We start from the raw sequence: 21,577 nt of genomic DNA, 5'->3' as shown, positions 1-21,577 counted from the left end.
GGTGGGGTTACAATTTAATGATAGAATACATGGCTCAATTTCTTTCTCTCCCCTTCCCCACCTCCTCACACACAGATTAGTTGGGGGAAGGGATATGGATCTAGCATCTAACTCCAAGGGGTTTAATGACTCAGGTATTGCTAGTTAAATCTAGAGATCCCCCCCTCCTGAGCCTCCCCTCTTTAGAACCTGCTTTGTAACATATGACGACATTCACTGTTGTTTCCTTTAAGATATCCATCACCATCCCTCCCCTGGGGCCCACTTGGTATTTTTATGCGTGTGTGCATCCCCTGAACACCCGGAGCGCTACTGTCAGCTACTGCTCTAGGAGGGGGCATTATTTTCAACAGAGGTGGTTATGGAAGACTTCACATAGGAGCTGAATTTAAATTGGGTCTTAAAGATGTGAGTGAATTTGAAATGCAAAGTAAGGCCAGAAAGCTTTCCAAAGCTGAAAGCCACTTTGAAATGAGTAAGGGGGCCGTGCGTGCGTGCATGCATGCGTGCGCGTGTGTGTCCCCGTTGTTGTCAGTGTGTGGTCACTGGCAGTGCAGAGAAAAGGGGTCACAGGATCTGGGGACGATAGGAAAGGGTCATGACAGAGGTGGCATCTTAACTTTGTGTGTGTGTGTGTGTGTGTGTGTGTGTGTGTGTGTGTGTGTGTGCTTTGAGACAGGATTTCTTTAAGTAGCCTTGACTGTTCTGGAACTTACTCTGTAGACCAGGCTAGCCTTGAACTCAGGGATTTGCCTGTCCCTCCCTCCCATGTGCTGGGACTAAAGGAGTACACCACCACCACCCAGCTATCTGACCGCCTTTGAAGAGAACGCTGTCATTTTAGTGCACCAGGAAGAAGACATTCAAGGTCCTTATGACCCAAACAGGCAAACCCTCTGGAGCCAGAAGCAAACTGGCTGACCACCTTTTTTTTTTTTTTTTTTTTTTTGGTTCTTTTTTTTTTTCGGAGCTGGGGACCGAACCCAGGGCCTTGCGCTTCCTAGGTAAGCGCTCTACCACTGAGCTAAATCCCCAGCCCCTTATAGATAGAAGTGGTTGCAATAGCCTGCTGCCTTTTGAGGTGTGCATCTTTCTTTTTTTTTTTTTGGTTCTTTTTTTTCGGAGCTGGGGACCGAACCCAGGGCCTTGCGCTTCCTAGGTAAGCGCTCTACCACTGAGCTAAATCCCCAGCCCCCCTGGCTGACCACCTTTAGCGCCTTCATCTACTCCTCACCGCTCATCTACTCCTCACCGCGTGCGCGTGCTCAGTAAAGGCAAGCCGCAAAGCTTAGACCCGGGGAGGAGGGCAGACACTGGAGTGTCTAAGGCACCACGGCACAGCTGTCATCTGCTGACAGCATTTGCCTCCTGACCCTTTGTCTTCTTTGGGGGTGAACTTGGGGTAGTGAGGTGCTAGGGCCAGAACCCAGGGCCTTACACTTGCTATGCTAACGCTCCACCAATGAGCCGTTACTGACTAACCTTGCCCCTTTCATACATGCACCCTCTCTTGTATACAGTACCCACCATCTCTTCTCTCCTTTCCAACTCGGGCAGGCCCTTCCCGTCTGTCACATTCATATCCTCCTGCTTTATTTTTAACTCACTGATTTTAACCAGGACTCTCTATTAACAGACCTTAGGAACCGGTCATTGGAATCTGGTAGGTTCACTGTTGACCACGCAATGGAATACAACAGTCTCTTCTCTTTGGAGACAGCAGCCAATAATTAGCAGGGAGGGGTTCAGCCCCATGAAGCCTGTTCCCAATCCATGCCTAGCTGTTGACAGGCCCAGGCTGGTAGAGATCAGATCCCGGTGTCTGAGCTGGTGTGTAGACTGCAATGGCTGGGTCATACCTCAAGGATACCATTTTGCAGCTCTTCTTCCTCCCCTCTTTACCACATTCCCAGAGTCTTAGGGTGGTGTAAATGTCCTATTAGGTCTCAGCACACAACCTTGGGCAATGGTGAGTGTCTTCACTCACTGTTTTTCGGTGTCTGCATCCGCAGTGGTCAAAGGTGAGCTTTGTCAAGAAAAGGGCGCTCTACGCTTTAAGCTGCATTCATACAGCAAGAACAACCCTAAAGGACTGAGCATAAGACACCTGGGTAAGATATAAGGAGGCCCCTGGTTAAAGGAAATGGAATCTCTCAGCTAGAGAGAAAGGCTCTGAAGGGGGAAACAGGATTAAATAAGACCACTATGACTGCGTCCTGTCCCTCTCACGGTCAAGCACCCAAGAGTAACTGTGGAAATGAAGAGGTGACAGTGATCAGGAGGGGTGTCTCAGAAAGTAGACACGATTGGCATGAACTGGTCTCCACAGCCTCGGCTGTGATGAGCAGAGATGGGCACAGCAAAGTTGTCTGAACTTTTCCCATCTACACTTACGGAACCTACATGAACTGTAGGAAATGGAGGTGGTGACCTGGAAAAGGCAGAGTGATGGATGGAATCCTACAGAAATTGTGCAGAGCCAGGGCTCAGAGCAGATCTTAGCAAACATGTAACTTGACCTCTGCCACTGAGCTACATAAAAGTGTCAGGTGCTTGAGGATGGGGTTTTAGTCACAGTGGGGACAGCAGGAGTCACCTTTGGAACAATGTAGACACACCTCAGCCGTGGGCTCATGGGCCTAGATATCAGTCAGTTTCTGTTGACAATGTTAGCACCCAATAAGGAAGCAGGAAGGACAGTGAAATGCTGAGATGGAAGGGAAATCTTAACTGTACTTACTACTCTCAAGTTAGATTTTAAAAGTGTACTTAACTTTAAAAACTATTTTATGTGTTTGCATGAATATATTGTCTGTGCTTTGGTTACTGCTCTATGGCTGTGAAGAGCCGCCATGATCAAGGAAACTCATAAAAAGAAAGCATTTAATCATGAGCTTGCTTATGATTTTGGAGAGTCCATCCATGAACATCATGGTGGGAAGCACACAGACAGGTATGGCAATAGAGCAGTAGTTGAGAGCTTTACATCCTGATCCAGAGGCAACAGGCAGAGAGACTAGGACTAGCATGGGCTTATGAAACCTCAAAGTTCAACCCCAGTGAAACATCTCCTTCAAGACCACACCCGCTAATCCCTCTCAAACAGTTCCACTAACTAGGGACCAAGCACTTAAGCATATGAGCCTATGGAGGCCATTTTCATTCAAACCACCAGAGTCTGTGTTAGCATGCGAGCAGAGCCTGTGGAAGTCAGAAGAGCGCATCAGATGCCCTGGGACTGGAGTTACAGAAAGTTGTGAACTGCCATGTGGGTTTCATGCTAGGAATTGAACTCAGGTTCTCTGAAGATCAGCTGGCACTCTTAGTCATCCTTTCAGACCCTAGTTGTGTATCTGTAGAAAACACCCATAAATTAATACCCTAAAAAGTACTTTGGAGGCAATATAATTGCAAACCTTTTTTTAAAAAATGACATGGGGTTGGGGATTTAGCTCAGTGGTAGAGCGCTTGCCTAGGAAGCGCAAGGCCCTGGGTTCGGTCCCCAGCTCCAAAAAAAAAAAAAAAATGACAGATCCTGACCCAGTATCAGAACTTATGAAGACCGTAACAATCAAGTACCCACAAGCCTTCTCATGCTATATTAAATCAGTTCAACACTATGCGTGTACCTGACAGACTATATGCTGAAATGCTGCCACTAGCTGAGCAAATTCTACTTCACTGTACATTTTGATTTGGACACCTGCAATGGACGAGTAGAACAGGATATGTCAAAAACATGCATGAAACATTTTAGTTCTCGTATTTATTTCCAAATGCCAAATTTAAACAGACCAACTATCTTTTGTAGTCCTTACCCCAAGTCAAAAATTACATTTCTATATACCTACTATGGCTTGCTGTTTGGCTTACTACATTTTTTTTTAAATCTTCTTGGGACTGACTGGTGATTTCTATGCTTAATGGTTTGTGAGGGAAGGTCCACCATGTCCTATTTGCACATAGACCATTTAGGTTGAATAAAAACATATCAAAGATAGTTCTCTCTGTCGAACTTTAGGCAATTTTTGTTTGTAGTGGTACTTTTGCATTTTATAAAAATAAGAGTATATTTAAAAGTGTAGGATCAGAAGAGTTGAAAACAAAATAGTTGAACCACTAGATGCTAGTTAAAGACCACAAAATATTTTGTATTCACAGATATGATTGTCAAAATAAGCTATGGGGGTTACAGGCAGAATGTGGGGCAGAGGAGCCCATTTAATCATGTACAAAGCAATGTCCTCATTCCTCAAAGCCATAGTAGGCAGTGCTGGGCAAAATATGGGTGATCGCCTTGGGAACTGACTTCTTTGGCCACAGAAGCTAGTGAGGCTCTGGTAATTTAGGTAACTGGCCTTAGAAGAGGAGAAAAGAAGAAAAGAATAAAGAAAAAGGAAACGAAAGAAAATTCAGCACCAGGGTCACAACATGCCTAACTAAATAGCCACGTTACTGCTAAACCTCATGACAAAGCTTCCTTAAGCACTTGCAGCTTCAAGTGGGCAGCATCTTTGCATGAGGGAAACCCCAAGCGGGTTCTCAAAGTGGTTTCTGCATCGGTGATCCCTCCCGCCTCTGGTATGAGGTGAGAATGCTTGCCCCCCACACAGCAAGGTACACTGGTAACTGAACTCTGAGACAAAAACCACGTGACTTTGTATTGACCCTATGCTCTACGGATGCAAACACCTGGAAACAAAGGAACATTGGTTAAGACTCTGCTTGGTCTCTTTAGTCTCTCCATCTCCTCTTGGCTATATGGCCACCACATAGCAACAAACCAAGGCCCTGGCAGAGGGATTTCCAAGGCCCCCACTTCCCACATTCCTTGTGAGTGTCTCCATGCTTTCAACCCAGAAATGAAACATTTTCCACCTTGGACCTGAGCGCATGCTTACTTCTGACGAGTGTCGGGTAACATGGACAGTGCTGACCTGGTGGACTATGTGGACTGAGCTCACTCACGCTGCCCAGCCACGCCCACAACTTTATTCCCCTATATTTGGTTTTATTTAAAATAGAGTAACAGGGTATGTACAATGCTTTACTTAAAAATTACAATTTGACACTCTTTTCAGTGATTTTCATTTTGAGAAAAGTATTTTTTTCTGTGTCCCTTGCATCCCTTACACAGGTAGCCTATAGCCAGGAGGTGGTGCACACACCTTTAATCCCAGCACTTGGGGAGACAGAAGCAGGCAGATCTGTGTGAGTTCTAGGACAGCCACAGCAACATAGAAAAACCCTGTGTCAAAAACAACCTCCCAAACCAACAAAACCAAACAAACAAAATGAAACCCTCAGATAGACGGTAATAGAAAGGCCCCTCTAACTACCACAGAGCACCTCGAGGAACTAGAGCTCTACAGGCCACAAATGCAATTATTTCTATGAAATTCAGTTCCTTAAAAAAATGTGTTCACAATTGACCAAGAGTGTTAAAATGCCACACACAAGAGCTGATTTAGAATGAGGTTGGGTGTGGTGACACATGTCTTTAATCCCAGCACTCGGGAAACAGAGGAAGACAGATCTCTCTTTTTTTTTTAAAGATTTATTTATTTATATATATGAATACACTGTCACTGTCTTCAGACACACCAGAAGAGGGCATCGGATCCCATTAAAGATGATTGTGAGCCACCATGTGGTTGCTGGGAATTGAACTCAGGACCTCTGGAAGAGCAGTCAGTGCTCTTAACTTCTGAGCCATCGCTCCAGCCCCGGAAGACAGATCTCTTGTGAGCTCTAAGTCAGTCTGGTCTACAAAGAAAGTTCCAGAGCTGTTACACAGAGAAAGCCTCTAACAAAACAGGAAAGCTGGAATGAAGAAAGCTGGGTTCTTGGGCAAAACACCTCCCCCCCCCCCCCGCTTTTATCAGAAAGGGGCAAGCTAGACATTCCTATTTAAAATACTTTATTCCAAGGGCAAAATGGGCTTGTTTCAGTCTTCACCTTTTCACTGTAGCTCAAACATTTTTATGTAAATAACTACTTAAAAGTGAGTCATGTGCACAAACATAGTATTTACATGATGCAGTATGATTAAATGCTGCTAATAACAAGCTAAGGGAGACAGGATCTCCCGTGAAAACAACATACAATTTAACAGCAGAGGGCATACACTTCCAGCTGCTTTCAACAAGCATGGCTTCAGAGCAAACTGCTATCCGGCAACTGGCTGAAGACTGCCAATATGCCACCATCAAACACAAAGGTACCACTAGAATCTCAGGGGGAGCTCTACCAAACCAGCCATGTAAATGAATGAAAACTAGCATCTTCGCAGGCAGAGAGAGGTGGCTGGTGCGAATGTAGCACGCCACGCTGCCACGCCCCATCCTCACGGGTACATTCCTGAACGCTCCCAGCACATAGACACCTGTGGTACTTGCCTCCAGCTTTAAGGTAGCTTGTGGTGGCCAATCTTCTGCTCGGCACTGACAGTGGCTGCTTAGTAAGTAATGTCTGGGTTTCTTCCATGTTCACATGTACAAGGTGCACTCTAAGACCTCAAGACCACTCTAAGTCACTCCCCAACGGAGTGAATCCTTGACAATGAACTCAGTGTCTTCTCTGGATCATGTGTTCAGAAACACTCTTGCTTTCTTTGTTCTGCATCACGGCTCCTTCCAATTTTTGAAAGTTTAAAAGTAATTAACAGTGTAAGGCCGAGAGGGACAAAAACAAACAAATGAAACCAAATAACCTCAAACTCTATACTTTGTTAACTACTATGGTAACATTCAAGGCCCGAGCTTCCTGGGGAAGCAAGCTTGTCTATTACTGACTTATCCCTGAACATATGCACGAATTTGGACTCAATGATCTTGCCTTCTATTAGCATGTTTAAGAATGTAAACCCTAGGGGTTGGGGATTTAGCTCAGTGGTAGAGCGCTTGCCTAGCAAGTGCAAGGCCCTGGGTTCGGTCCCCAGCTTCAGAAAGAAAAAAAAAAAAAATGCAAACCCTATGGTCCTAATATGTATAAAGTAGCATAAACCTTTTTTCACCAAAATTATCAGTTAAAACGATTTTTACAGATATTCACATGCCTAGTCACTGAAGACTTTATACTCCTGTTTGTGAACTTCTAAATTTTAGAAAGTCTTGGTTTTGATGGAAACTTCTGTCAAAAATGAAGCTGGAGCCCATGCACTGATGGGAAAGAGGAAGGCAGGCAACTTCCCACTACTCTGTGAATGGTGTAAGTGGGCAAATGTGGGGGTCAGAGGGCAGCTCTGTAGTCACTTCGCTTCCCACCTTCATGTGGGTTTTGGGGATCAGGTTCAGGTCTAGAGGTCTGCACAGGAAGGGCTTTTACCTATTGAATCCTCTTGTCCTACTCCCACAAGTATATACTGAATAGCTAATGCAGGCTTCACCCTACCTCTTGGACGTGTGTGCCAATAAACACTGACTGCACGGGATGACATCAGCCTGCCATTGACACTTCTGCATCCTGAACAAACGGAACTCCATTTACTTTGAGGAGGGAGAGTGATGTCCAATCGTGAAGAGCTCAGTGATCCTCCGTGTTCTGCCGCTTCATGCGCACAGCAGCCACCTAGTCTGTGCAGAGAACCAGCGCTACGGCAGGCTGGTCAACAGGCGTGCCTAAGGCTGGGAGACACTCCAGTCAGGTTACCTCAAGGGCTGTTGCAGCAAGAATGTTAACACATGTTTTTAAGACTGTTTTTATTATCGTTAGATGCTATACCAATTTTAATAGTAAACCTGTTTTACTTCCAATAAAATGCTCAACTTATTAATGTTTGGGCCGCTCGATGCCAAACAGGGTTGCACACTTCAGCTTTTGAGATTCTTTTTCTCAGACAGGAAGTATGGATCAACCAGGAAGCTTCTCCATTACTTCATGTTGACCATGTAACTCTTGAGATTAGGTCTCTAGTACTTTTCAAGGAGGCCTTAAAAAACAACAAACACAGTTATGTGGTGCTGTTAAGTATATTTGCAGGATAACCTTGAATTTCAATATTTTTGTTTAAAACATAAATGTTGCCTATTATTACTAATTTGCCACAGGCAAACTGGAATTAAAGCATGTAACTAGTACAATGCAGTGTTTTGGGGCCAATCTGGCTGAGAAAGGGACAGGAAAAGTCCATGTGTATCACATCAAATTAAAAAAAAAAGATATACTCTTCAGATTATACTTGCATATATATACAAAATCCTTTTTTCTTTTTGTATTCACATAATTTAGATAGTAGCTACCAAAATGTAATCATCTCAGAAAGACCATCTTATGCCAAAATCAAAACAAATCGGATCCCGTAATGCCATGGTAAGTGACTCAAATGTTTCTTTTTAATGCTAGGAATAGTGTCCACCTTCTGAGGGCGACAGGACTGTTCACACAGAGAGCAAAGGCAGAAAGTGAATGCACACAGACGCACACAGATCTGTATAAAAATGCACCAGAAATCACAGGACATTTAAGCAACATTTTCTTAAGCAGAACTATTTCTTTAATACATTAAATAGACTGAAATATTTGGTTGTGGACAAGAAATAAGTATTTCACAATTTTAACTGGAAACCAGCTGTAATAAAGCCTCAGCTCCTTGTTTAATTAACACACACACACACACACACACACGCACGCACACACGCACGCACACCACTGACTGGCAGTCACTGAGAGAAGGCTTACAGATAACACACTTGGTATCTCCATCACAGTGCACGGATCAGCCACTGAGGACCACCAGAGCGCAGGAACAGGGTTTATATCTACCAAACGGCACTATCAAGTCCACGGCGTCTTAGAAAAACCCTTGGCTCCTGAGCTCAATCCAGCTGGAAAGCACCTTGAGAGTAGCACATGAGACGAGAGCAAATGGTTCCAACTCTACCGGGACACCGATTCCTTTACCTGCTGCTTCTGGATGACACATTAAGTCATTTTAAGACCGTATCCACCAAAAAGAAACACAGTATCGTATTCTGGCTTCTTGAGTAGGACAGACTGGGAAATAGAGACCAAAGCATCGAAGACCCTTATAAGAGAAGGAAGACATTTATAATTTCATACTGTTTCTGTTGGAAAGACTCCTAAGGACACAAAATGTACTCATGCCTACACAGATCCATCACCATCTCGTTGCCTCTTTTCGTTATATACTCAACTCCATTTGCTCCTTGTGTTATCGTAAATTTTAGGCTGTGTCCATAGAAATGAATAATTATAGAACATATAGGTTGAGTCCTGAAAGTGTAGACAGCCACCAGCCAACCCAACATAGCTATCAGCTATGACATTAATGTGAGAAAAAGTCCTGAGGACACCTAAGGAGGACAGTTCTTCCCAGGACCCCCAGCACTCACTTTGGTTAGCACTGCACATGCAGGACACTTGTCCCAGGCACGGCAGGGATCTGGACACCTTTCCTTAACATGTACAGAGGAAAGAATTCCCGAGTACATAAGGCTCCTTAAGGACATTGGACTTTTAGCTCTCTTGCTAAAGGCTACTTCCTCCAAACTGGCTAAACAGCTAGAAACCTGGAAATACCTTAAGGTTAGTTAACTGAGACCAAGTACATTTAGTGGTAGTGTAAGACTTCACTCCTGAAACCCACTTTCAGACAAGACTTCCCAAGTCTCCTGCTCCCACCGGTTATATAGTGTCTTACCATGTATTGAGATTTTCTGAGCTAAATGAATATTCCAGTTGAGTATTGTTTTATATCCCTTTAAATGTGAAAACCTTCACTGCCAACCACCCCCACACTCTAATTTCATGTATGAAGACAGCTAAGCTTGATGGCACTTGCAAAGGCCCAGAGCCACTGTGTACTGTGCTCCCAGAAAGGCAGGAGGCAACAACACTCTGATGCTTTTCGACTTGGCTTCCCAGCGTTAGCCAGTCACTGTGGACTTTCCTGGTTTAGCCCACCTAGAAAGTGCCACCAACAAAGAAGTCAAATACTCAGACTTCATGTTAGGGTCCATAACAGCATAAATGAAGCCTAAGGTAAAGTTGGGCTAATGTTTGCCCAACCTGAGTTCTGCATTTTACCAAGAAATAGGCTGGATTGGTATGTACACACCGTATGTTTAAGTTCAGAGGCCAGCGGCTGGTAAATTATTCTCCTGACTTAAACTAATCTCTGTAAACTACTTCTACAAGCCAATAGTCCACTATAGGTCTGAGGCGAGGTCAGTTGTGCACCAGCTAGGCCCTGGCCCTTCAAGGCTTGTTTCTTCTCAGCTGGAGCAGTTCACCAATGTCAACACTGATGGTGGCCAGCCACTTCCTTAGGGACCCTCCCCAGGAAGACAGACTTCCATCCCCACACAAATGCTCCCAAAGCCAACTCTATGTCACAACACTGTGAAGGGTACAACTTAATACAGTCTTAGAAACATAGTTACTTAGTGGTTAACACTATAACCAGTCAGGAACCTTAAAGCCACAGAGAAGAAGGGTAACAGCTGGCTTGGAAGCTGACTAATCAGAGTGTTTTCCATTACTCTAAAGCCTTGTATCTGTTCTGATATTGTTTATTTGGTTGTTCAAAAATTACTTCGAGTCAGAAACAAGGAGCAGATTCTTACTTTCCATCCCAAAATAGCAAACCAGAAAACATTCCTTCTCCCAAGGGATCCTACATCTCTAGCATCTGTGAAATTTAGGGTTCACTCTAAGACTCAGAAGCTAGCCAATGAACACTTAGGTGGTTAGTATACAGAGGCCTCATTTCTGTCATCACTGCCCAGACAGGCCTCAACTATCTTCATTTAGGGTGACATTAGGTGTGGGAGTCTGACCTCACAGAGGTACTTCTGGGTCTCTTAAGTGGCAATCTCACGGGGAAACACAAATGAAGAACAGACGGATTTTCAAGAGTTAACCCTCAGCACTGGGTATACAGTTTAGGGATGAGGTATATAGAAAGCTTTATTGGTGGTAATTGATTTCTTATGGTTTTCACCACTGTGCCGAAACATCGGCATACCAGCTGAATTGCCAAATCAGGACTGGTAATTTCATTTTAAATCCACTGATTGTATCATGAGAGGAAAATGTCTACAAGCAAAGGAGGAATGTCTTTACTAAGATCTGAGATTTAAACAATGTATCTTTCATCACTGTTAAGATATTCCCACTGTTTGTTTTCTGAGGCTGCATGTATGTATACGTTTACACACACACATACACTAAAACTAAAATGTTTGAGGCAACTCTCATGTATATAAGGTAGCAATAATGTCCAAGGTAAAAGTCTCTATTCAAGAAATAACACAAACATGAGGCCAGTTCTTATTGCAAAAGCACTCAAGAGATTAACTCCCCATTTTCTGGCTAAGCAAGAAATAACCTGTCTCTCAATCTCCTTGGACAAATAAGCAAGCTGGAAAACAGAAAAGGAGCTGATGACAGAGGTCTATCGCTCAAGACCACATACTCTTGACTATACTAAATCTGAAACTTTACAATAGTGGTTTTCAACCTGTGGGTTGCAACCTCTTAGGGGATGGGTGGTCAAATGACCTTTTCACAGGAGTCACCTAAGACCATCAAAAAACAAAGATATTTACAATTTATAACAGTAGCAAAATTACAGTAATGAAGTAGCAACAGAATAATTCTATGGCTGGAGTCACCACAACATGAGGAACTGTGCTAAAGGGTCACAGCATTGGGAAGGTTGAGAATCACTGATCTAGACTGTCCCCAAACTGTGATGGAGAATATTATAATAAAGGATGCTGACGGTTTGCTACTTGTCAGTCACAAGGACATTTTAACTGGGCAGAATTCCAGAGCCACTTGTAAGATTCCAACAGCGGACCAGGAACAAACAATACTAGCTTGCCTGTGGAGAAATGCATAGTGCTAAAGAAGAATACAGAACGAATACAGAAAAGATAGAGTTGGCAGGAGAGGGTAAGGTGCAGGCAAGCCTTGGGTTTAGCAAAGAGCTCACGTAAAAGCATGATAAGTAACAAGTCTGACATCAGGACACCAAAGCCTCAAGCCACAGAATGAGAAAGGCCCTTGGCTGTCCTGTGAAGACACACTTGAGAAAGTTGCAGAGAGACGGAACACACAGGCAAGCTAGAAGTGTCAACTTAGATCGCCTCCTGTGACTTTATACCCCTACCACCAGACAAGCTACTCTCCAGCAAGGACACCTAAGAGAATAACTGTTCCAAGTAGTTAACAATCTTAAAAAAGAAAAAAGGCTTAAAAAAATACATATGGGCAGCTTTTGGCAGAGGTAGAGGCAGCAAATGGGCATCCGCTTTCTTTGACTTCGACTAGCCAAAGCCTACTAACCTGACTGTCCCACTTGGGGTCTCCGTAGGGATGAATTGACAACAATGGCATGATGCAGGTGAGACTAAAGGAACAAAGGGGAAAAGGGGAACTCTGACAGCTCCGTAGACAAACAAGATACATTAAATTAGACATTAGACAATCGGCAAATACATATTTACAGTACGGAAAAAAGTACAGAATTAGATTCAACTTTCAAGAAAACACATGCAAATTTCTTCTGGCAGAGTGAGGGGCGCTGAAAGCAACAGGAACTCTCACAGGACTAAGTCCAACTCCAGGGCCAGGACACAGTCCCAGAATCACAGTGGCTGGCAGAAACTATGCTGACTAATGTGTATCAGGATGGATAGGAAGTGTAAGTGGTGTGGCTCAGTCCCTAGCACAAAAGGGTCTTAAAGTTGGAGCCCAGCTCAGTGGCATCCTGAAAGCAATGTTCGAATCTGGTGAGAGGCTCTCAAATCACTGTTGAGACATGGGGCTCAACTCAATAGTGTGCAAAACTGAAGTGTGCACAAACCAACCAGGAGGAGGCCCAGGAGTCATCTGGAACGAAAAACCAGTCCTGCTGAAAAGGTAAAATCAACAAAAACTAGGCCATGGTAGACAGAGGGTAGTGCACACCCACAGCATTTTGGTGAAAAGCAAAGGTGACCACTGAATTCTTTTCACATGAGTTTACACTGTGACAGTCCGAGCTCAGAGACAGTGTTTCCCAAGGAAAACACTTCATACTGTACAGAAAACCTGTTGGCATCTCTTTAACATGTCTGATAACCTCCTACCACTTTCAGAGCTGTGCTCTGCCCCCAGACCTGTCCCGACAGCTCGTTTTGCAGTCTGTCAAAGGTTCCAGTGAGGGGCACTTTCCGTATAATGACGGCCTCCAGCAGGCTCTGCAGCAATAATGCCCATGATACGTGTCCTACCTATCATGAGACAGACAGACACCAGGAGGGACACGGTGATAATCATGTGCACCAACAAGTCCAGAAGCTTGAAGCATTGGCCTCCAGACTGGTGAGCATTTACATAAAGGGAGTTGTTAAATTAGCACTGACTTGGTGTGAGAAAGTTGCACAACAAAGGAAGAGATGACAGGGAGATGACAGAAGCAGCCTATCACAAGGCAGTCCCACCTTCAACAGATTCTACACAGAACCACCACTGTCATCCTCACGTGTGGGTATGTGCAGTTATGATACCTGACGGTGCGTCTCAGAGCCTGAGCCTCTGGGTTAGATGCTGTCCCAGCAGAGTTAAACTGACCTTGACTCTTCATAGCACTTTCTCCTTCTATCAGGTGTTAGCTTAAGCACCGCTCGCTCAGATGCCTTCCCATTGTCCTATCAATAGCATCCTCCCTGCCATGCTCTAAACATACCCTGTTTACCCCTATGCAGACACTGCAGTATGTGTGAGAGCAGTGCTATCTTAGCAAGGCAGAACTACAGCTCTCTTGTTCACCTTCACCCAAAGGTTAAGGGAGTTCATGGCACATTAACAGGTGAACAATAAATATTTGAATAAAAAATTACTCTACCAAATTTACAACACAGAACATACAGACACAAATATAGGAAAATGAGAAATATCAAGTAGAAAACCAAATGTTGAAAAGCATCAAAAATGATTACTGTACATACATGAGAGTATGGTCACAGAGAGTAAGTACCAAAGTTATTTGTCTGCAAAAACATGAAAGTTTACAAAGAGGAGATTGGGAAGTATTTTCCATTTGTACGGAGTTGCAAACAAAGGAATCAGCACTGGACGTGACTGCTGTGTGCTGCAGAGCAAAGGGCCAACAGGACAGCTGGGATCACCTTTTTGCAGAGCAGAAAGGTCAGTAAACCACACACCCAGGATTAGTCAAGAAGAGTGAAGTCCACTGCTAACTGCGGGCTAGAAATCTTGCTGAACGGCTTAGCTCACAATATTTAAAATTTTGAAACTAGGCAATATAACATTCTATTTATTATAAATTACAGACGATACACTTTAGGAACAGATGGCCCTATCTGCTGATGACACTTCAGCATCAGCTAACAAAGGTCTCTTCTGTGACAACCTGTAGTAAAGTGAGATGACGCCAAAAGCTGACTGCCTTTACAGAAAGATACTTTATTATCAGACTGGCGTTGGAAGAAGGAAACATACTGAGATGATTCTAGAATAGCCCTGAAAATAATTATACTGTCACCTGTGCACGTTTGAGACAAAAGTTAATCAATGGAACAACTGGTTATCATCTGCTGAAGTCTGGTTAGAAGACAAAAGGACTTACTGCTCACACAATCCTTTACTGGACTCAGAAGTAACTAACCCAGAAGCCATCAGTGCAACTATTTACCACAATGACATCATGCTGCACTGCTTTGAATCAGAACAGAAATGGCACAAAGAGCCTGGAAGTTTCCAACAAGGTTTCCTTCTAATGCAATTCAGCAGAAAATGATCACAGAAAGAATGCTAAGACCCACTGGACACATTAAGGTCAAGGACTTCCAAGTTAATCCACTTTTCTTCCCCCACGAGTTTATTTTTGGTAAAAGGCAGAAAAATTAGTTTCTACAAGGAAAATCTGCTTCTAAATGATAATTTGAAAATCTCGATATATATATTATATATTAAAAAAGACACAAAAATAACGGAGAAGTGGGAATAACAGATTAGGTACTGTAATTTTATAAAGGCTTGCCTAGACCAAGCAGCAGCACACACCTCATTTATGCACACTAAGAAGGTATACAAACAGCAGAGCACTGCAATACTGGGTCTGGACACATTACTGTACACAACTACTACTGGTATTAATAACCTTTGGGACACTGTCTTATGCCCAACGAGACATCATTAAGTCTTTAAGTCTTCTTTGTCCCCTCTGGGGAGGGCATTTCTAGACACTAATTTCCCATCTAAAATTCAAATGTAGGAAACAGACTCCACAAGGTGCTTTAACTGATGAGACCTCAAGTGCTGTTTTCGCTCTGGGTTTTGACTAGCACAGTCCACGGGATCACACACGAGTACTGTGGCGGAGGAGTTGGTACGTTAAGTCTTCCAATGAGCTCCACTGCTGACGGACTTTAGGACATGCTTGAGCATCGCACTGACGGGGATCCCATCTGAGTTAATACTTTGTCCAACCACTGCAGGGGGCCATTCAGATGAAGTTCAATCCAGCAAGGAGTACTTGTTACTGTCTGCCTCCTGTTTGAAAGAACACAAAAAGTTAGAAAATTAAAAGGCTATATATAATAAAATATTTTTTTAGAATAATTATTAGTTTTATATATAGTTATTAATTTTAAAATGGTTAATTTTTACTGCTAAAATGAACTAATGAGTTTTTCCTTTTTCAAGAATTTTCTTTTTTTTTTTTTTTTTTTTTTTGGTTCTTTTTTTTCGGAGCTGGGGACCGAACCCAGGGCCTTGCGCTTCCTAGGTAAGCGCTCTACCACTGAGCTAAATCCCCAGCCCCTAAGAATTTTATTTCTTTATGTGTGGTACATATGTATGTTTCTAGGTGCACGCAGAGGCCAGAAGGGAGTCGGATGTTTTCCTCAACTTCACTTTGTTTCCTTGAGTCAGGGTCACTCACTGAACCCGAAGCTCCCTATTCTGGCTAGACTGCCTGGCCAGCAAGCTCCCAGAGTCCATCTGTCCCCCAGCCTCAGGTCCTCAGTCCCAGCCACCCCATCCCACCCCATGCAGATGTTAGACACAGCTGTGTCCGGGTCTTGTGGATGCTGGAGCTTCATACTCAAGTCCTTGTAGTGGCCAACTTTTGAGATTTACCAACCAAGCTATCTCCCCAGAAGTCCACCTTTTTGAAAGATTTACAAACTATCCTTTCTCCTGAAGTTAAATGAGTCTACTGACACTGCTATTTACCTGCCACCTCAAATGGGACGCCTGTGAGAGGAAGGTACTTAATAATGAGGCCGGGACGAGAGACAAAAACCAGGAAAGATTGCCCCAAGGAAAATGACACATATGACCCCCTACTTTTATGTTATCAATGAAACCTACACCAGAACAAGGTTCAATTTTAAAGTCTGCTGACCCAATCTAAATCCTTACCACACAATGTTAAGATTTGAAGCTAAAGTTTCTCTAAGACTCACAACAAGCAACATCCTTGTCAGTAACACCCCTCAGGCTTCTACTTTAAAAAGTGAAATTAAAACCATCTAGGCTTTAACAAAGGGGGCACTGCCTACTCCCTGAATCTTATTTGCTACAAAGAGTTATCAATACATTTACTTTTGCTTCTTCAACATGACATTCTTCAATCATGGTCGAAGAACATTATCAGGTCTCCATCTTTAAACAATCCATGCCTGACAGCATTGAGGACTGGACAGCCATAGGGCTGAAGGCTCAGCAGGAGAGTATGCGATGCTCTGTTAGACCCAGGTTAGTGACCGGGACCCACATCTGGCAACTATAAACACCTGCAACTCCAGCTCCAGACAGCTACAACCCTTTCTGGATTTCACAGGCAATGCCATTCACACACGCACAGACACACACGCACAGACACACACGCACAGACACACACGCACAGACACACACGCACAGACACACACGCACAGACACACAGACACAGACACAGACACACACACACACACACACACACGATGATACACACATAATTAAAAGCACTGCAGGAGGGGTTGGGGATTTGGCTCAGTGGTAGAGCTCTTGCCTAGCAAGCGCAAGGCCCTGGGTTCGGTCCCCAGCTCCGATAAAAAGAAAAGAAAAAAAAAATAAGAAAAAAAAAAAAAAAGCACTGCAGGGGAGCTTAGTGTCCAAGCATGTATGTAGTGCTTTTTATCCCGTGGTATCAACTCAAGTAACCCCTGGGTCTTCGGGATGCTCTAGGCAACTTCCAAGCACAGGCACCTGCATGAGGGTTTCTGCCATGCTTGCATGTGTAGCAGGCTGGAGATCCCGTACACTCAGCAGACTGGGGTAAGGAGAAGCGAGACCACAGGTGAGGGGGACTACAACCAGCTGTTGTCAACTGACCTGCTGACCTAACTTTTATCCTACTTCTAATCAAACTCTGCTGCCAGACTGCCAGATTCCACACTGCCCTTTGCTCTCCTGAAACCCTACATGCATCTCCTAGAACCGGACCTAGGTTGCTCCACTCAGGAAGCTTCCCTTGAGTACAAAGTAGACACCTCTGGTTCTATAAAATGCATGTTTGCATACAGTTCAGTCTTCTCTCCTATAATACAGTCATTTCAAGTTTCTTATCTATGGGCCTCCAACTTTCACTAAGTGTCAGCCTCATGTAATTCACTCACGACCATGAACTCCCGGACCTGGCTTCTGTGTTGTGTATACCACAACACCTGGCTTCTGTGTTTCCAAAGATTAAAGCGCGCACCTCCACATGACACACAAGCGTCCCACCGACTTACACGCTTAGCTGTCTTCTACTATTTTATATAAAGATCTTTTGAAACACAAATGAACTACAGAAGATGCAAAGAAGAGAATAAGGAGAATCAGGGTAGAAACTAGAAACTTGAGCGTGTGATTCGTACCGGTATTCTGCTCCCCACCCCTTCACGAAGCTCATTCTTATGGTGCACATTCGAGTCAGCTGATAAACGGCCTCAAAACCCTGGTTAACAGACTGAGCCAGAAGAGCAGCAAATTCTTGGTTGTTGAAGATCTTCAGGTTACAGCCTATGGTTAAGAAACAGTAAATATACTATTGTCATTGTTAGAGAGTAATTCTAAAGGATCTATGCTTTCAGAGTGAGCATACAAAATCAGCTCCCACTTCTAAAGCCATTAGCAAGTAGCAAAGTTAAGGAGGCGGTGGGATGAGGTTTGTTACGTGTCGACTCCTACCTGGTGGGATTTTGCACACTGTCGCGGGGTGCCAGCCGTATCTCTGGTTACAGTTGGGGCTCTGCACAAAGATCGCACTATCACTTAGGCACTCGGCAAACACTTCCCCACCTATGTAATACAAGCGCACTCCCCTTCCTAAAACAAAGCACAGACGGTTAGCTTCGGAACGCTTGCCCTCCGTATTCCTGCACAGCATCCAGAGCAAATTCCAAGGCCTGTCCATGATTTCTGCTCACAGCCATGCTTCCTGAACTGTAATTCTGAAATATACCACAGCAGCTTTCCCAAGGATTTTTAACAATAATTTTGACTTTCCAAAGTAATGCTCATAAAAATATTGCAACAATATAGAAAAGTATACAATAGCTAGGCAGTTTCATACAAATTACCTGTTGTTTTAAAATTCACTTAATAACTGAGTTAATTTTAAGGAAGTTAACTAATGTCTGGGCAAATTTTCCTTAAGGAGTGCACTAAGTTAAGAAAATTAAAACAATGAGATCCACCCTGCTGTTATGTAACCGCCTTCTCTGTAGGGCAATCACACACTAGGCTGAGAGACTTTCCAGGCGGAGCTCGAGTAGCGGCCCATCTGCTCTGGTTATGAGGCGGGGGAATAACCAGTCCAACAAACAGCCACAGGCAGAGGGTAAAGGTGGATGCTGCCACCCGACTGTCCCAAGACTTAGCTTTGGGTAAAAGATGAGGTGCAAGCCTGCGGGTATACCCAGAGGGCAGGGCCCATACCACTCACAGCCCCGGAGAACCCCAAGCACAGGGATGGGGGGCAGGGGAGGAAGGTAATTAAGTACAAAAATAGACTTTTCAGCCAATTCCCCGACCAAACCATATGATAAACTAGCAAAAGTTTTTTTTAAAAAAAATGTTAAGAAATAAGTTTACTAAAATTATACTAAATTAAAATTCAGTTGGGTGACATGAAAAGGCCAAAGGAAACCACTAATTCTCTTTACAATACAAAAGTCTCGTTATAACACAAAACCATGGACAATTAAAAACCCATGTTAAGTAAAGTCGAGGAGGCTGTTCACAGCCTGTATCTGCACTGATACCTGGACTCTTTAACAAGACGAGCCAATGGAACAAGATTCGAGAAGCTCACACAAAGTCACCCACAGTTCCCAGTTGTTATCATTTACAGAGTCAGCAGCAATCTCTGGTAATCAATGGCCAATCCCAGCTAGGCAGAAGTAAGCTGAGGTTGAAGAAGTGATCAGATGACGCTCGCTATTTTTACCTCTACACTTTTTGCCTTGTTGGTTAAAAAATAGTAAGCTTCTCAGCCAATTTATGTATATGTGAATTATAATCATGGAAATTTACCACCTTAGATGTATAAACTGAGATGAAAACTTAAACAACAAATCTATTCATGCAAACGAGGTTTATAAAAAACATCCATTTCAAACTTAAATCAGGAGCAACTGGGAGTATTTCAGTTTGACCAACTTTTTTACTGTCTGGCACAATACAAGAGCTGGATCCCCAGCTCAGGTCCACACTCGTTTCTTAGAAATCCTAGGTGGGGCCCCCACGATGCTTCACTTTCTGCTGTGAGAAGCAGCAGGCAGCACTGCTGTGCCACTGGGAGAGCAGTGCTGACCCCACACAAGTGCCAAGACCCTGAAGCAGCCCCCGACTGCACTCAGAATTATAGAACATCACTGGACAGAACACTGACCATGGCCTTTTTGTTTTTGTTTTTTGTTTTTTTGACTGAAACTGAGCAAGTAAATTAGTACTAAAGATGTCCCACTATTAAAGAGTGCCAAATACAGATAAAGCAGAAGACAAAGTTTGTAGGTTAATAATTCCTAAAGGGTTTCATGGATGGAGATGAAACTGCTGGGGTTTTCCATATAAACTTTTGCTCGAATCTGTCTGTATGAGTAAATTGTACTTTTTCAGACAAAGAAAATAAAACATACCTATATGCCTTCTGGTCATTTCTACAGTAGCGTTTCTGTTAACGTTGGAGAGCAAACCTAAGCAGAACCTCTCCGAGTTCGATGGATCTGTAAAGCCGTCTACAGTGAGTGAGGGCTGTGACGCATGGAAGGTCTCTCCAACCCTCTGGTTTAGTTCATAATATGCGATTGAACACCAAAATGCAGGTTCTGAATAAGTAACTGGCTGCAAATCTGAAGTAAAAGAAGAGACTGCATGAGCAACACGAGATGCTGAGCACACAGCAGACAGGCAGAGGCTGAGGAAGTCACTGGAACATCTATACAGTCTTCATACATCAGTGGTTTTCTTCTTTTTTTATTGGATATTTTTTTATTTACATTTCGAATGTTATCCCCTTTCCTGTTTTCCTGTCCATAAACCCCCAATCCCATCTTCTTCTATGAGGGTGTTCCCCCACCTACCCTTTCCCACCTCCTTGTCCTGACATTCCCCTACACTGGGGGAGTTGGGGGGGGTTGAGCCTTGGCAGGACCAAGGGCTTCTCCTCCCATTGGTGCCCAACAAGGCTACCCTCTGCTACACATGCAGCTGGAGTCATGGGTCTGTCCACGTGTACTCTTTGGGTAGTGGTTCAGTCCCTGGGAGCTCTGGTTGGTTGGTATTGTTGTTCTTATGGGGTTGCAAACCCCTTCAGCTCCTTCAATCCTTTCTCTAACTCTTCCAATGGGGACCCCATTCTCAGTTCAACGGTTGGCTGTGAGTATCCGCCTCTGTATTTGTCAAGCTCTGGCAGAGCCTCTCAGGAGACAGCTACATCAGGCTCCAGTCAGCATGCAGTTCATGGCATCAGCAATAGTATCTGGGTTTGGTGGCTTATAAAACTTATTTCCATAAATCATATTAGTTACAACTTTTAAAAACTTCCCCTCCTCTGGGTTCGGTCCTCAGCTCCGGAAAAAAAAAAAACTTCCCCTCCTCATTAATTTATGCTGTATTATTTATCTGTTTTAAAAAAATTACAGAGAAAATAGGTTACCCTATTATACTTGGGTGCATATCTAAAATGCATTGTGGAGGTAATTTTGGACAGGACAAAATATACAGGAGAATAAACAGGAAAGTCAAAACCCATAGAAAGAGACATTACAATGGGAGAAAAATCAAAACATCCCCCTGACATCTGCCTATCTTGATACAGCGTTAGAGACAAATGTGCAAGTGAAAACTGATCAAGCACCAAGAGATGACTTACTAACAGAAAATGAAGCCTGTGATGGTTTGTATATGCTCGGCACAGGGAGTGGCCCTATTAGACGGCGTGGGCCTGTTGGAGTAGGTGTGTCACTGTGGGTGTGGGCTGTAAGACCTTCATCCTAGCTGCCTGAAAGTCACCATTCTGCGAGCAGCTTCAGATGAAGATGTAGAACTCTCAGCTCCTCCTATACCATGCCTG

The 21,577-nt window shown here is 43.7% G+C and overlaps 1 protein-coding gene across 6 annotated transcripts in view; it reads right to left on the bottom strand.

The window, feature by feature from the left end:
• Nucleotides 1–8,311: 8,311 nt before the first annotated feature.
• Nucleotides 8,312–21,577, bottom strand: part of Smad2 (SMAD family member 2) — a 68,554-nt gene continuing 55,288 nt past the window's right edge. For 4 of the 6 annotated variants that reach the window (XM_063277279.1, XM_006254945.5, XM_063277280.1 and 1 more), the window contains 4 exons: nt 20,142–20,354; nt 18,190–18,327; nt 17,877–18,021; nt 8,312–15,525 (listed from right to left, as the gene is read on the bottom strand). In XM_063277279.1, coding sequence (XP_063133349.1) covers nt 15,402–15,525; nt 17,877–18,021; nt 18,190–18,327; nt 20,142–20,354 — 620 coding nt within the window. In that variant the 3' untranslated portion in view covers nt 8,312–15,401. The remainder of the gene's footprint in view (nt 15,526–17,876; nt 18,022–18,189; nt 18,328–20,141; nt 20,355–21,577) is intronic. The other 2 variants (NM_001277450.1, NM_019191.2) reach the window with 1 other exon arrangement.

Source organism: Rattus norvegicus, chromosome 18 (assembly GCF_036323735.1).
Source record: "Rattus norvegicus strain BN/NHsdMcwi chromosome 18, GRCr8, whole genome shotgun sequence".
In the NCBI taxonomy this organism is placed as follows: domain Eukaryota; kingdom Metazoa; phylum Chordata; class Mammalia; order Rodentia; family Muridae; genus Rattus; species Rattus norvegicus.
Note: the sequence above shows the minus strand (reverse complement) of the source record. Positions and strands in the feature narration are given on the sequence as shown.